Here is a 15,223-nt window from a genome sequence, read left to right on the forward strand (position 1 = left end):
CTGGGAAGATCTTAGATACTCATACAAAACTAAGGAACATAGATAATATTTTCTTACTAATTTTTTCAGATATAATTTTATATTATTAGAAATAATGTTAAAGTGGATTCGGCCCGTACTTTATATAAATTAGAAAATATTGTAGCATGGGCCTACAGAGATTGATCATGAGAATTAAATATTGGATTTGATTTTCTTCGTGAACACAAAAAATAGAGGACATTAGAATTTTATCCTCTCAAAGAAAAAAATAAAGAAATATATAAATAAATCAGAATATAAAATTAGATTAAAGAGATAGTCCTCTCAAAAGAAGATACATGAAGAATATAGGACGTTGGGAATATGTATTTTAGATCAACGAGGGAGAACTATCAAAGAAATGGAAAAGAGGGATGGAGACATAGGAACATGCTCTATATTGTTCCTAGCCTGGCTTACTTGTACCATTAAAAGAGGCTAGGGGTCCACTTAAATTGATGCCCCTAACTAGTGGTTAGCTGGTTTTTAAGCTCTTTTGCATTAATTTATCAAAGTAGGTCAAATTGGTATGTTAGGGGTTTTTAAAATAGTTACCTAATATCTAAAACACAAAACTCATTTGATTTTAACAAGTATAATTTCAACATTTAAGCTTCTGCTCTAAAAAGCCTAGGATAGAATTAAGTTAGTAATCTTCACCTCGATAGTTGTGTTAACATATCAATTGGCTATTTTTTTAATTGATTTATGGAATTATAGCATGTTATAGAGCATAAATACAACTTTACATATTTAAATCTTTCACAAAATACTGGATTATATGTTACATGACCTACTAGACTGTTATCAAAATATAGTTGCAATATAAATTTCTCTTAGCAATCATTCACATGAGCTCAAATGCAAATAAGGCACTACTTTATGCAATGCTTTTGCTTTTCAGTTGTTCATTTGCTTCTCTTTCTTGTTCTTCTAACTCTTTGACATAAATTACATTTCATGGTCGTGCATCTATTGATCGGAGAATAGCATTTTAACATTAAAAAAAAACAATAATTCCATCCACTTTTTGAAACATTTTCATAATTAAAAATAATATTTTTTTTTAATTTGTGGTCGGTAATGTTAGGTACTTCCTTCTAGATTCCACTCCAATGTACTCATCCAAGTAATAGAAAGTGATGGAGCGGCAATCTCCATGCTTTCACATTTGAGATAAATCTTAATACACCCAAAAATAGATCATCTACCATAGTACTAACAACCCAATAGCAACCCAACATATATCTTTAATAGAAGATGATGGAGCGACTGTCCAACCTCCACCACCTAATCTTTTACGACTATACTAGAGGAGCTCCAAAGTCTTCTATCGGCAAAATGACAAGCTGCTAGTTGGCTCGCAGCTCCACTTTTTTCTTCACTCAATGAGATTCATAATCTCAACAAACTCCATAATGTATAAGCCGTTATTCCTTAACAACCAAAGTATATCCCTATGACCTCTATTTTCTGGCAAATGCCGCATGTTCTTGAAGTTGATAGATACCCATCTTCATCTATCAAACTCAACTCTCCGGGATCTTTTAAGAAAGTGAACACTTACTTTGTATGCCTTCTCCCAGATTCTCAGAGATTGATTTCATACAAACTGAAATCTATCTCCTCTACAGAGCTCTGAGTTCTCCTAACTCTATCTCCGATCCTCCTCCATACGACATCCTCCGATCCTCTTCTATACGACATCGTCTGAGCTTTCATTCACTATTTTTCTTACTCCAATTTACTATACTTTATACTCGACTCCACTACCAAGCTCTCTCAAGAATTCAGATCTCTTCTGTTTGTTTCCGTGGGAAAGTGACTTAGGCATTAAAGGATCCACCATCAAGAAACCCTCCAGCATGAGGATTTTTCTATCTTTTGTAGTTTTATAAGATCCAGCTTGAGAGATCGACCGAGGATCTAACATCAGCATCTGACTTGGAGGTATTTGACTAGTTGTTCCTCAAATGTCTCTCTCTTCTGACTCTAGCTCAGCAATCTAAGTCAGCTCGACTACCAGCGGCAACAAATTCATTATTTGATTTTCAAAACAGCATTCTTAGTAAAACACATGAATAAATGGCACATATTGCCAAGGAGAATAAATTAGCAATCATTTGTTTTGCTTAATAACTCAAAAAAATTTGCATAAATTAGAGGGTGAGCCTTGCTGTAACAATAAGATTGCTCCAAATGTCATATGAGATCATGAGTTTAAAATACAAAAAAAAAAAAAAAAAAAATTAATGCATGCAAAGGTAAAATCATGCCAAACCGACTTTTCTTGGTTCCTATAATCACCGAACTCTTATGCACAAAACCGTCCTTTTCTTTGCTAATTTAAAAAAGAAAAATACCGCAAGTCATACAAGTGAGGGCAGCATAGAGCCTTCATGGGGCTTGGAGAATGCCTCCATTGCCACAAGGTTAGGGTTGTAGCCAGGCGTTGGGAGTTATTGCTCAGTTGAAATGATGGATACCTCTTACCTGGGGAAGGGGGATAACGGAGAAAAATACCTCCAATCATTGTTGTTGGAACTTGGCAAGGAGGCAGTCTGGCAACGTGTGAATCGTTTTGATTCCGGAGTTCTTATCCGCTGCAACTCGCTTCTCTATGGGCGACCCCAGAAGTACCAAATTGTCGGTCATGTAGGCCCATGCTATCCTAATCACCAATTCGCACCTGCTTTGCTGGTCTCACACGGTAGATTGGATCGATCTGCACGACTCCAATCCAAAACTTCCGTGGACGTCAACCTGACAACAACTCCAACTAAGCCAGGGATGGCAATGGGCCGGCTATCAGATTAACAATCTATCGATTCGAATCTTCTCTATTTATTAAATAGATAAAAAAATTAGATGATCAAATAAAAAATTAAAAATAAATTTTAAATCATATTTTAAATTTAAAAATAATTATTTATTTGAGTTTCAAATAAAAATAGCTATCCATTTAAAATATAAATTAAAAATAATTATTTATTTTTACTGAAATGATCTTTGTACCCTTATATCATTTAAAATATTATAGTATTATATTATCCTAGTATAGTATTTCTTTACAATAACGTGCTACTACATTATATTAGTGTAGTATTGCTTTATAATAATACAGTGTTGCTTTATTGTATTATATTAGTGTAGTATTCTTTTATAATAAAATTATATTATATTATATTAGTATAGTATTTTTTTATAATGATGCAGTATTGCTTTATTATATTATACTAGTTTTGTATTCCTTTACAATAAGATAGTATTACATTACCATAATGTAGTATTTCTTTATTATAATATTATTTTACAACAATATATTATTGCTTTATAATAGTATAGTATAATTTTATAATAGTACAGTATTACTTTATAATAGTATGGTGTTGTTTTATAATTGCAATGACAATTGGATTATTTCATCCCCATTTGGATAGCTGCTTTTAACTTATGTTTCAAATGAATAGCTGCTTTTACTTGAAACTCAACTGAGTAATTATTTTTAAATTTAAACTTAAGTGGACAGTTTTTTCTAATTTATCTAATAGATAACTCAATCCCATCAATATAAATTATTTATGAAATAAATAAAATAGATTAAATATATAAGATTAATGGATTACATAGATCTAAAACAATCGAATTAGATCGAGTCATAATCCAACCTAATAGATTTGGTTGGATTAGACAGATCAAATATTTAAATTTGAGTCGGATCTATTGAATAAATTAATCTATTTATTATCTAAATTTATTAATAATAATTTTAAATTTATTTAAAATAGATCATTCATGAATTGGATTGATGGCTACTGATCATAACTTGTCAATTCTATCCCAAAACCGTTGAAAAGTTGTCACGGAGCAAAGCAAGAGCCACCCATTCAAAGGGAGCGATCTGCCAAAAAGAAGAAGTGATTTGATGAGATAAGCGAGAGTGCGAGTGGTTGCTGATTGTGGCTGAAACATGTCACATCTATACAATCGTGACGCAACGTTACAAGGTTGCCTCCATCAAATAACTCAATATTGATAGTCTCATGAGAATGAAACGCCGCAGTAAACAATTTGTGCGTTTGCGGTTCCCATGCACTCGGATTAAAATTATGAGTTCCACTGTCTTTTATTAGAGCTCGCCTGTTTCTGATTTCACTTGAATGTGCCATTTCACCGATCATTCAACAATTTGCAGACAGGCACGTATATGAAGCAAATTGTTCAATACCTCATGCTTGCACCAAAACCAAATTAGTATATCAAATATATTTTTGAAAACAAAAAATATTTTTATTCTTGTAATTGTTTTTCCGAAAAAAGATAAGTAACATTTATAGATGGTACTTTGAGATCATCCATTGTGATAGAAGAAGAAACTTAAGTTTTTCATTTCAACAAAAAAAAAAAAAAAAAAAAAAAATGGTTTACCAACTGCCATTCTCTTACATGATTTGTGTAAACCTTGGCCATATAAATCGAATCTGATTGATATAATTTTATCCTACCATCTCAGCTCAGCTTCTCGACATCCCTCTCTATATGCATATGAATTCTGCAATCTATCGTACATAATCACCGATGCATGATCCACAGCCACCATGGGCTGCTATGCTTCATTGCCCCGTCAAGAATCGAATTTAATTAGTGTGACTTCATCGAACTAAACTTTACCGTGTTGGCATCCCTCTCCACTTGGAAGAGATCTAGGAACAGATACATGGCGGTGGCCGTCCGTTCTATCATACGAACCCATGTATGTGTGACCCTTGACAGCTCTCCTCACTGCCGTTGGATGAAGCTTGATGCAATACTAGAGGGGCACATATTATGCATCTATCCCCAAGTGGGGAACTCATCCAAAACCGAATTTGACAAATGTCACCCAAAAAAAAAAAAAAAAAAAAAAATCCATTAATTATGGATGCCCCACCATACTAATTGGCTACACCTCCTGAGACCAGACTAACCCTCTCCTCCCCCTCTATAAAACACTGTCCCCTCTCCGCACACACCCAAAGAAGAGAAGCCTTCCCCTCCCCCGGCCCTTTTTCCCACCTCCCCCTCACCCTATAAACAAAACAAATCCAATTACCCCCTTTATTGGAGATAAATAAAACCCAGAGATGGTCGGCCTCCCTGAAACCGGTGAACCGGGCAACATCCTTTCTGATGCCTGGGATTACAGGGGCCGCCCCGCCGTCCGATCCAAATCCGGCGGCTGGACCAGCGCCGCCATGATCTTAGGTACATGTACTCCCTCTCTGTATCCCCACATCCTAATCCCAACCTCCACATGGAAAGAAATCTAAGGTTCTTTCAACCATATATTCAGTGGTGGAGTTGAATGAGAGGCTGACGACCCTGGGAATAGCCGTGAACCTGGTCACCTACTTGACTGGCACCATGCACCTCGGCAACGCCGCCGCCGCCAATACCGTCACCAACTTCATGGGCACCTCCTTCATGCTCTGCCTCCTCGGCGGCTTCGTCGCCGACACCTTCATCGGCCGCTACCTCACCATCGCCATCTTCGCCGCCGTCCAAGCCTCCGTAAGTCACCCCCACAACCCTCCCCCCCCAATTCCTCACCCACATCAAATTAACATTGGATTGCTGAATGCTGAAGGGTGTGACCATCCTCACAATCTCAACCGCCGTGCCGGGGCTGCGACCGCCGAAGTGCCCCAATATGGCATCCGGCAACTGCATGAAAGCTTCTCCGGCGCAGCTCGGGGTGCTGTACCTGGCGCTGTACCTGACGGCGCTGGGGACTGGCGGGCTTAAATCAAGCGTGTCGGGGTTCGGTTCGGACCAGTTCGACGAGAAGAACAAAGAGGAGAAGCACCAAATGATGAAGTTCTTCAACTGGTTCTTCTTCTTCATCAGCCTCGGGTCGCTGCTGGCGGTGACGGTGCTGGTGTACATTCAGGACAACATCGGCCGGCGGTGGGGGTACGGGCTCTGCGCGGCGGCGATCGTGGCGGGGCTGGTGGTGTTTCTATCGGGGACGAGAAGGTATCGGTTCAAGAAGCTGGTGGGGAGTCCCCTGACGCAGATAGCAGCGGTGGTGGTGGCGGCGTGGAGGAAGAGGGGGCTCGAATTGCCATCGGATCCTTCGATGCTGTACGATATAGATGGTAGCTCCGGCCAAGGGGAGGAGAAGACCTCCAAAAAGAGCACTGGGGAGAAGCAGAGGCTTCCACACACCAAACAGTTCCGGTAATTCCCTCTCTTATTTCATTTCTCTCCCTAACGGCTAGTTACCAAAAAAAGGAATTGACATGGCAAATGGGTACTTGACACGTAGCTCATTGTTGTGTGAACAAACGTAAGAAGGCTCGCGCTAACTGAACTCTGAGAAAAAATTATTACATGCAGGACAACTGGGTGCAGAGCCAAGCAATGTCTTGCCAAAGTTTTCTTGTGCCAATTATTACCTTTTTCAGGCTGAAAGTTAATTGGCACAAGGAAAAAGACATGATACGAATTTGCATTTAGATGTCTTGGATGTATTAGTAGTTTCCATGGCCTTACCTTCTCAAGGGACTTATATATTGAGGTCTCATGTTTGTCCTTAAGAGCGTTATTTATATATAGATCCTTAAACTTAAAGAAAAGCGATTAAAATACATGGACTGCTGTTGTGTCAAAAGTAACTGAGGACTCATAATATTATCTGCAAGCAAATATGCTATAGCAATTGCGATATGGAACTCCAATTTTGCATCAGCTTTACCATTCTTAAAAGTAAGAGTAGCTTCTTGCGATAGATGTCGACAATCATAGTGGAGATATATAAAAATTCTATGGGCAACATTTGATCTTTACTCACTTTCTTACCTATAACATAAGGTGCATATTTGAGATCATTTAAATTGTTGACACTTGTCAACTATTTCAAGTGAAAGCCTTTGACATATCTGCATAATAACTTCTTCCTGCATCGTAGACAGACAATTTTGATGTTAACTAAATTTAAATTTATTAGTAAAGCCAATCTCCTCTTAGCTTAGAAGATTAGAAGGTCAAGAATTTTGTTTAACATTATTATGACCACACATAACTTTAAGACATATCCAATCCTAACCACCAATATTGGAAATCTTTCATTCATGACCTGGATATATAATTATGAGGTATGTAACCTATTTAAATATCTATAAACTTTTCGATTCTGAGTAGTTTTGAGATGTATCTGGACCAAGGCGGGACAATGATTTGGAATCTTTTATGACACCTCAACGATTTGAAATCTTTTATGACACCTCCTATTTGGTTGCACTTGAGACTGTGGAAGGAGAGGATGTAACAGTGTTAAAGCCGGTCGAATTCGCGTGTTCACTGGCTACAAGTTGATATGCTTTGTCTGATAGCTAACTCGGGACCCAACCCATGTGGCATTGGGTTGCGTGGCTCGCCCCACCTCATCTTTTGGTCCTTGTGGTATCAAAAGACCTATGAGATTTTCCATGGGATTGGCCAAAGATGATGGTGACAAAAGTGTTGCACCCACTTTAGGCGAAGTCCAAGGAGGAAAATCTTCCACCACATACTGCCAATATCTATCATGTGAAATAGATGCACTTCAAGAATCCAATCTAGGATTCTAAGCCTATCCACAGTGCATGCATCCTAAATCTTGTTGGAAACTGACTACTAATAGTAAAGGGTAATAGGAAGCCTAGCTCGGAGAGTCATCAAGAATCCATAGGGGGTGTCATAGCAATTATGATAATTGATAGAATGTGTTGATAGAATGTGTTGCTGCAAACATCCAAGCTTGAAATTTGATGAGGTCGAACAAGCTCCGAGCCAAAGAGGTTGAATGATGAGAGCGATCGGCTACAGTTGTGTTTATCTGGTGTTGGCTGTGCGATCTAAAACTAAAATGATATTTTCTTAAAACTCATTCGAAAGAGTTAAAATATTTTTTTTAAAATAATAAAATAAGATAACCGTCATTTTTTGCATGTAGCAATGATGCCAATGTGTAACAAAAAGCTAGAATGTTTAAAATTTTTTTCATTAAATTATTATTAGTTGTATAACAATTGCTATTACTTCTTACAATGGCACAAAATAACTTAAAGAATTGGCATCTGAAATTTTCGAAATGAAAAATCTTTTATGTGCGAAGCAGACCAAATGTTAATAACATGATGGAGATGGAAACATACCAACTTTTATAAAAGAGGGATATAAAAAATGAAGTCTTTTTCAGAACAAGACACAGAATGAAGCGTCCTTCCTCTAACTTGCCCGTTGTAACTAAATCACCGCCATAAGATTCCAAAGTTGGCCTTCTTTACTTTATTCCCCCCCATGCATAGGACAAATAGATGCACCAAGAGGAGATTAAATATGCCTGTGAGACTTCTTTATGAGCTGTCTCTGCCCAACGGTGGATACTGTGAAACCAGACATTGGAATAGAAAGCTAAATAATATTGCAATTTTCCCAAGATATTATTCCGGTCACTTGAATGACGTGAAGACAACATAGAATAAAGGTAGGCCAGAGGGGATCCCCAGGGATCACGGGCTATCCCGTTGCAAGCCCACCGGCCCCTGTCTCACTCTCCCCACCTATCTCTATTTAATTCTCAAACGTAACTAAATTATTTTCTTGGATAATTTTTTTTTATGTATAGCCTATAATTAAACATAAAAAGTGGCCAATCATCAAATCTGCAAGCTAGCTTTAAAAGGTAGCATCCTTTTTTTTTTTTTTTTTCCTAAGATTTTGTTTTTATATGTTAATTTCCTGCTTCTCCGTGGTTTCCCGATTTTCTCTCTCTGTCTTAGTCACTTAGCAAAATAGAAAATATTTGTTAGTTAAATTCTAAATCATTTCAGCAAAATCCATTATACGATTCCAAAAACATATGTTTGCTGCTTGATGACATGTTTTTCTTTAAGATTGTCATATCTCCTCTTTCTCAATTCTATTTTTACGTTATTATTCAAGTCCTTTATCATCTTGCAGCTGTGTGCATCTGTAGGGCAATACTAATGCATATTATATCGTAAAGTTTTTACACATTTTGCTAAGTCACTAATTTTTTTAATATTTGCTTAACATTTGTATGCCTTGAATGATTATATGGCATTTATATATATTGATTTTATCTAATAATATGTGTTAAAGTCGAACACATATTGTGGATTCCTCCCTAACACTGATTTTAGACTGGATTACTAAAATGGTATCAGAGAAAGCCATCCTTGGTTATCCATCACAACTTGTTTCCTCTCCTTTCTTTCCGTATGCGACTCTTCTTTAAGATTCGCCCCATAGATTCTCCAAATACAAGGAGATATTGGAAAGTGGGATAGCCCCGCATCAAATGAGAAATTATTGATTAGAATTATTTTACTATATGTATCTTAGATTATACAATAAAAAATTATTTTATTATTTATTATTGAAAAAAAATTCACTGTTGCCCTAGCTTAGTTTAAAACTTTGAGGAATAAAAGGTCCACTTTAATCATTAGCTAACAACTTCTGCTGATTTAAATAAAAAAAAATTCATGTTTTTTCGATGATATGGCAACTTTTTATTAGATAGCCCAAGATGCATGTGTCCTGTAGAACAATTCTAAGTAATAATTTCTTCACATCAAATAAGCAAGAAACTTTACGTGATCTTGATCACATATGGGCCTATCCTCTTATTATCTTAAACTTTTGGAGTCCAGTACTTAGTTAACATCGTATCAGATTCAAAGGTCATGGTTGATATCCCTATTCATACTAATCTTACTCATTGGTTATCCTTTCTTCCCTTGACTCATTTTCAGATGACTTGTTTTTAACTTATCTCAAGCCATTCTTGACTCAGTTCATGCCTTTAGTGCATGGCCTGCTCCAAATTATATGACAGTTCAGATCCCCTTTCAGACCAATTTTACTCATTTATTTTCTTGAGTCTTTTCTTTTCTTGACTTGTTTCCAGTTGAGTTGTTTCCTGTTCTTATCTTGAAGATTTCCTGACTCATTTTGACCCTTCCCACACAACTTCAGCCTTTGAGATGGATTGTTAACATTTATAACCCATTTTGAAACCTATAATTTTTTGGTGTCTTATCTTTCCTTTGCTTATTTCCAATTGAAGGGATGTTTGATTCGCAACCGGAATGAAAATCGAAATGGCTTGGAATCGGAATTGAAATGGCCAAATCTTTCCAAGCGTTTGGTTCGTGACCGAAATCGAAATCGAAATTGGAATGAAAAATTATATCCATAGAGGAAAGTAGGAATTGATTTCTATGTAGATTGAGCCATTCCCATTCCACTCGAAAATCGAAAATCGGAATCGGAATGGGACTCCTCCCAACCAAATGGTTAGAATGGAAGTCACCCATTCCGATTCCGATTTCAGACCCCCACTCCCGCCAACTAAACATCCTCCGAGTATCTTAAGTCATTCTTAACTCATTCATAAGTTTTTGACTCATTTGCACCACACTTTTTCATACATCATTGACCCTTTCCTAATAGCTTCAACTTTTAGACTAGATTGCTAACATTTGCAACTCCTTTTAAACCCTCTAATCCTATGTTTGGTTCTCATGAAAGAAAAAGAATCAGAATGGGAATAAGTCAAACTCATTCTTATCTTGAGTCATTCTTGAATTGTTCATGCCATTGCACGCATTGTCCAATCCAGCTATGTGAGGGGACTGCTAAGGTCTGATATATATTCTTATCCCTTCCCTAACAACTTCAGCTTTGGACTAGCTTGTTATCATCTATAACCCTTTTTGAAACCTATAACGCTACCGATTGGTTCGCAGGAGAGAAAAATACCAGAATAGGAATTGGAATGGAATGAGAACAGAAAACAGAGAATCGGATTCATGATTGATTTGAAACGAAAGAATAAATCAAAAAGGAATAGCAGTTGAATTGCAATATTCAGTTTAATCAGTTATATATAAACTTAATGATGTATTAATTTTCAAATACAGCACTAATTTTTTTGGCTTTTTTATATTTTACTAATTGTTTTTATTTATTTATATTATTTTAATATTCTGTTTTTAATTTGATTTTAATCTTAATAATGTACATTTACTTTTATTTTTATTCATATTCTTAAATTTTATTTAATATTCAAATCTTATAATTTAATTATTTATTTTAGTTAATTTTTTAATATTTATCTAATATATTTGTATCTTTTATTTCATTGTATGTAACAACTTTTCCTTTAGTATGCATTGAACAATGCCCATTTGACATTTGCTAGCATATTAAACATGATAAACATTTGAGTAAGAGTTGATACAATGCATACCACTTGATTTTTTTCACTGTTTTTAAATAAAATAATATTTTCAATTAAATATTTATTAAATTATTTTTATTTTAGATCATAGTCATTGATAATTAATTGCTATCAAAAGATATTATGTTATTATTTTATTCCAAAAATATTTTTATTTCACATGATAATCTTCTCTTTGTTGCAGTTTTCTGGATCATGCTGCAATCACCGTCAACCCGACCACCGAACAAAGCAAATGGCAACTATCAACCCTAACAGATGTGGAGGAGGTGAAAATTGTGATCCGGATGCTCCCCATCTGGGCCACCACCATCATGTTCTGGACCGTCTACGCCCAAATGACCACCTTCTCGGTCTCCCAGGCCACCACCATGGACCGCTATATTGGGCCATCCTTCCAAATTCCCCCGGGCTCTCTCACCGTCTTCTTCGTCGGCTCCATCCTTCTCACCGTCCCCATCTATGACCGCATCGTCGTCCCGGTCTCCCGCCGCTTCACCGGCAATCCCCATGGCCTCACTCCGCTCCAACGCATCGGTGTGGGCCTCGTTCTCTCCATTCTGGCTATGGCAGCTGCGGCCCTCACCGAGATCAAGCGCCTCCATGTGGCCCGGTCCAACCCAAACACCATCCACAAGGGAGCTACTGTTCCATTGAGTGTCTTCTGGTTGGTCCCTCAATTCTTCTTAGTTGGGGCTGGGGAGGCTTTTACCTACATTGGCCAATTGGATTTTTTCCTAAGGGAGTGTCCTAAAGGAATGAAGACCATGAGCACAGGGCTGTTCCTGAGCACCCTGTCATTAGGGTTTTTCGTAAGTTCGGCATTGGTGACCATTGTGCATAAGGTGACAGGGAAGAGTGGCCATGGAGCATGGCTTGCAGACAATCTAAACCGGGGGAAGCTCTACAACTTCTACTGGCTGTTGGCAGTGCTGTGCCTGGTGAACTTGGGGCTCTACTTGGTGGCGGCGAAGTGGTATGTTTACAAGGAGGGCCGGACGGCGGCGGAGGATGATAGCATGGCTGGTGTGGAGTTGACAGAGGCAGAAGCATGTTACCATTAGAGTGCATGATATAATTTATCTTCCTATTTTCTGACCACCGCTCAATACCTCCTGTTAAAAAAAAAAAAAAAAAAAAAAAGCATTTTCCATCTTGCTAATGTATAATCAAATATTATGTACATGGTTTTATGCACGGTCGTATGGTCGGCATTTCAAGGATAATTTTAAGCTTAAAAAGATTGAGCTATTTAGATTTTCCTACGGGATTGGACTGAAAATCCTATTAAAATCGGACACATTTGAGCCCTCTAGCTCTCATTTTCTGAGAATCTATCCAAACCTAGCCTAGATCTTATCTTTTGGGTTGTGGGATGAGAAAAAAGAACTTTATAAATCTTTTCTTCTTCCCACAACATTTGAGCTCAGCGGAGTCCGGTTGAGACAGGGCTGTACTTAAATGGCTGGCCCAATCCATGAATTTTAGGGTATTGGGCTCTTGTTGGAATAGCCAAACAAGTCCTTCCTTAACATTTGAACCTCTACATCAACATGAATAAAAAAATAAAAAAAGAAAAAAAATCATTAGTTTAAACATTAAAAAAAAAAAAGGTAAATCACTAGGTATGGCTTGTGCAGGTAGAAAGGGCCGGTAATGACAAATAATGGCAAATGATGACTTTCACTGCAATACCCTAGAGGTAAATCACTAACAAAAACAAAGAATAACTATTTCACAAAATAACCTACGTTGTTTCATAACGCATTAAAATCTCCCACTTGTTAAGTAGTTTGCAAATTACCAAATTATTGGGAGTAAATGAGAAAATTTATCTGTCAAAATATTTGAAATAATTTAGTGAACAATTATCGACTGAAACATCAATAACCAGTAGAGATATTCTCAAACAAAAAAAGAAAAAATTTCCATATACTGCACTAAAAGAAGATTCGAATATTTATGACTGCTATAAAACGAAATTTCTTCCCCACCACACCAGAGATTTTTACCTCAAAAAGATGTAATTCACGTGACAAACTAGCATGCACGTGACCTCGCACACAAGTGGAAAGGTTGCCGGGATCCAGCCTAAACGTCATCAAAACCGAATTCAAATTCCCCAGTCTACTAGGAGACGTCTTTCCGAGAGGTAAACGTTGCATCCCCTTGAAGTGTATTAAGACTCCCTACCCCAATAAGAATAGGACTCCCGTCCCTTCTTGTGTTCTCCCATAACCACCCCAGCCCTAAAACTCCTTCACAAACCAGCGAGGACAGGAGGTAGGAGAAGAGAAGCAATGGCCCGAGGGAACGCCGCATTGCAGAAGAAGCTCGCAGAACTCGAATCAGAGATCGGAAGGCTACTGGATCAACCCTCGTCATACATCAATGACGGCGTCGACGGCAAGGTCGGTGTCTACCAGACTGCTCGAAAGATTTCTTTCATCAAGAATCTCCTTACGGCCGAGATGGATTCCCACTTTGGAGGCAGGCCCGAGCACCTGAACCACATGGTCAAGAGGTTGTCCATCCTGGAGAAGACCTTCGCCGACTGGGCGATCCCAAGGTTCTCCATCGTTGATGAGACCCTTGTCAAGTGGGTGGAATCAAGGGACGGCAATGGGGCTGTCAACAAGAGTTCTGATACGTCTGCCTCGTGCTCATGCACCGAGTCTTGCGTTGTTGATGAAGAGTTTGTAGAGGAAGACAATGTCAACCAAGAAGCTAAAGAATTCGGTGCTTCGGAGACGGGAACCATTCTTTCAGAGGTTTCACAGGTCGCAGGGAGGGAAAGGGTGGAGAGTAAGGAGGAGGGAATTGATGATGAGGAGGAAAAGGAAAGGAATCGAGAGGAAGAGAAGGAAGGGGAAAGAGAAGCAGAAGTAACAATGGATGAGAAGAGAAGGGAGGGGAAACAAGGAGAGATGGTAGGGGAGAGTACGGTAGAGGTTACTGAGGACGGGGAAGAAGGAGGAGAGAGGATACAAGGAGGGAAGGTAAGGGAGAGCAAAGTAGAGGTAAATGAGGATGAGGAAGCCGGAGAGCAGCAGCAAGAGGCGGAGATGGTAGAGGAAAGAAAAGTAGTGGTAAAAATGGATGCTGAAGAAAGAGACAGGGATTGCGAGGAAAAGACAGTCGAGAAGGTCAAAGTAGAGGCAACAGAAGACAAGGGAGGATGGAAACAAGAGGGAGAGATGGTAAAAGAAAGAAAGTTTGAGGGAGAAGAGGATAAAGGAAGTGAGAGCAAAGAAGGTGCAGAGCTGGGAAAAGTTGAGAAGGAAATAGAGAGAAATCAAGAAAGACAGATGGTAGGGGAGAGCATAGGAGAGGTGATTGATGATAAGCAAGAAGAGAGGAAAGAGGAAGGAGAAATGATGGGGGCCCCAATGAGGGGAAGAGAAAGGAAACAAGAGGCAGAGATGGTAGGGATGCAAAAAATAGAGGTCAAAGAGGATGAGAAAGGAAGAGAGAGAAAACAACAGCCATATAAGGCCAAGAACTGCATGGCTATGGGGTTTGCAGCAGCAGCAGGATTCGCAATTGCATTGATCGGGGTAGCGGTCGCAAACATCTTCTGGATGGAGGAGACAGTTTACCTTGTCCCGACCTGAGATGGATGCCCTTCTCTTTATTTTCTAATCAAAATGAATCATTCTTTGTTTTGTATTTGCTCAGTCTCATTAAATGCTGGTTTGGTGACATATATTTACTGAACAGTCTGAACAAACTTCTATAGTTCTGCTATTGAGATTCTATTCTCTCTTTTTTGTTCTTTATGGAATACGTGGATTATTTTTCTGGTTCATTTCTTTTTTTTTTTCCTCTCCACATCATATTTCTCTTTCAGTGTAATTTGCACTTCACAATGGAATTCTATTCTGGCCTACCATGGTTTGGACGTTTCAA

The 15,223-nt window shown here is 38.2% G+C and overlaps 2 protein-coding genes across 2 annotated transcripts; both read left to right on the top strand.

Annotated features, from left to right (window-relative positions):
• Positions 1-5,017: 5,017 nt before the first annotated feature.
• On the top strand, positions 5,018-12,579 carry LOC105033479 (protein NRT1/ PTR FAMILY 6.3). Its single transcript, XM_010908307.4, has 4 exons — positions 5,018-5,265; positions 5,354-5,571; positions 5,648-6,240; positions 11,499-12,579. Exons 1-4 carry the CDS (start codon positions 5,145-5,147, stop codon positions 12,376-12,378), a joined length of 1,812 nt encoding a protein of 603 aa, XP_010906609.1. The 5' UTR covers positions 5,018-5,144; the 3' UTR covers positions 12,379-12,579.
• Positions 12,580-13,485: 906 nt separating this feature from the next.
• Positions 13,486-15,024, top strand: LOC140852970 (uncharacterized). Its single transcript, XM_073247113.1, has one exon. The coding sequence runs from the start codon at positions 13,615-13,617 to the stop codon at positions 14,926-14,928; it is 1,314 nt and encodes a 437-aa protein (XP_073103214.1). The 5' UTR covers positions 13,486-13,614; the 3' UTR covers positions 14,929-15,024.
• The last annotated feature ends 199 nt before the right edge of the window (positions 15,025-15,223 follow it).

The sequence above is a fragment of the Elaeis guineensis genome, chromosome 12 (genome assembly GCF_000442705.2).
Source record: "Elaeis guineensis isolate ETL-2024a chromosome 12, EG11, whole genome shotgun sequence".
NCBI classification, from domain to species: Eukaryota; Viridiplantae; Streptophyta; class Magnoliopsida; order Arecales; family Arecaceae; genus Elaeis; species Elaeis guineensis.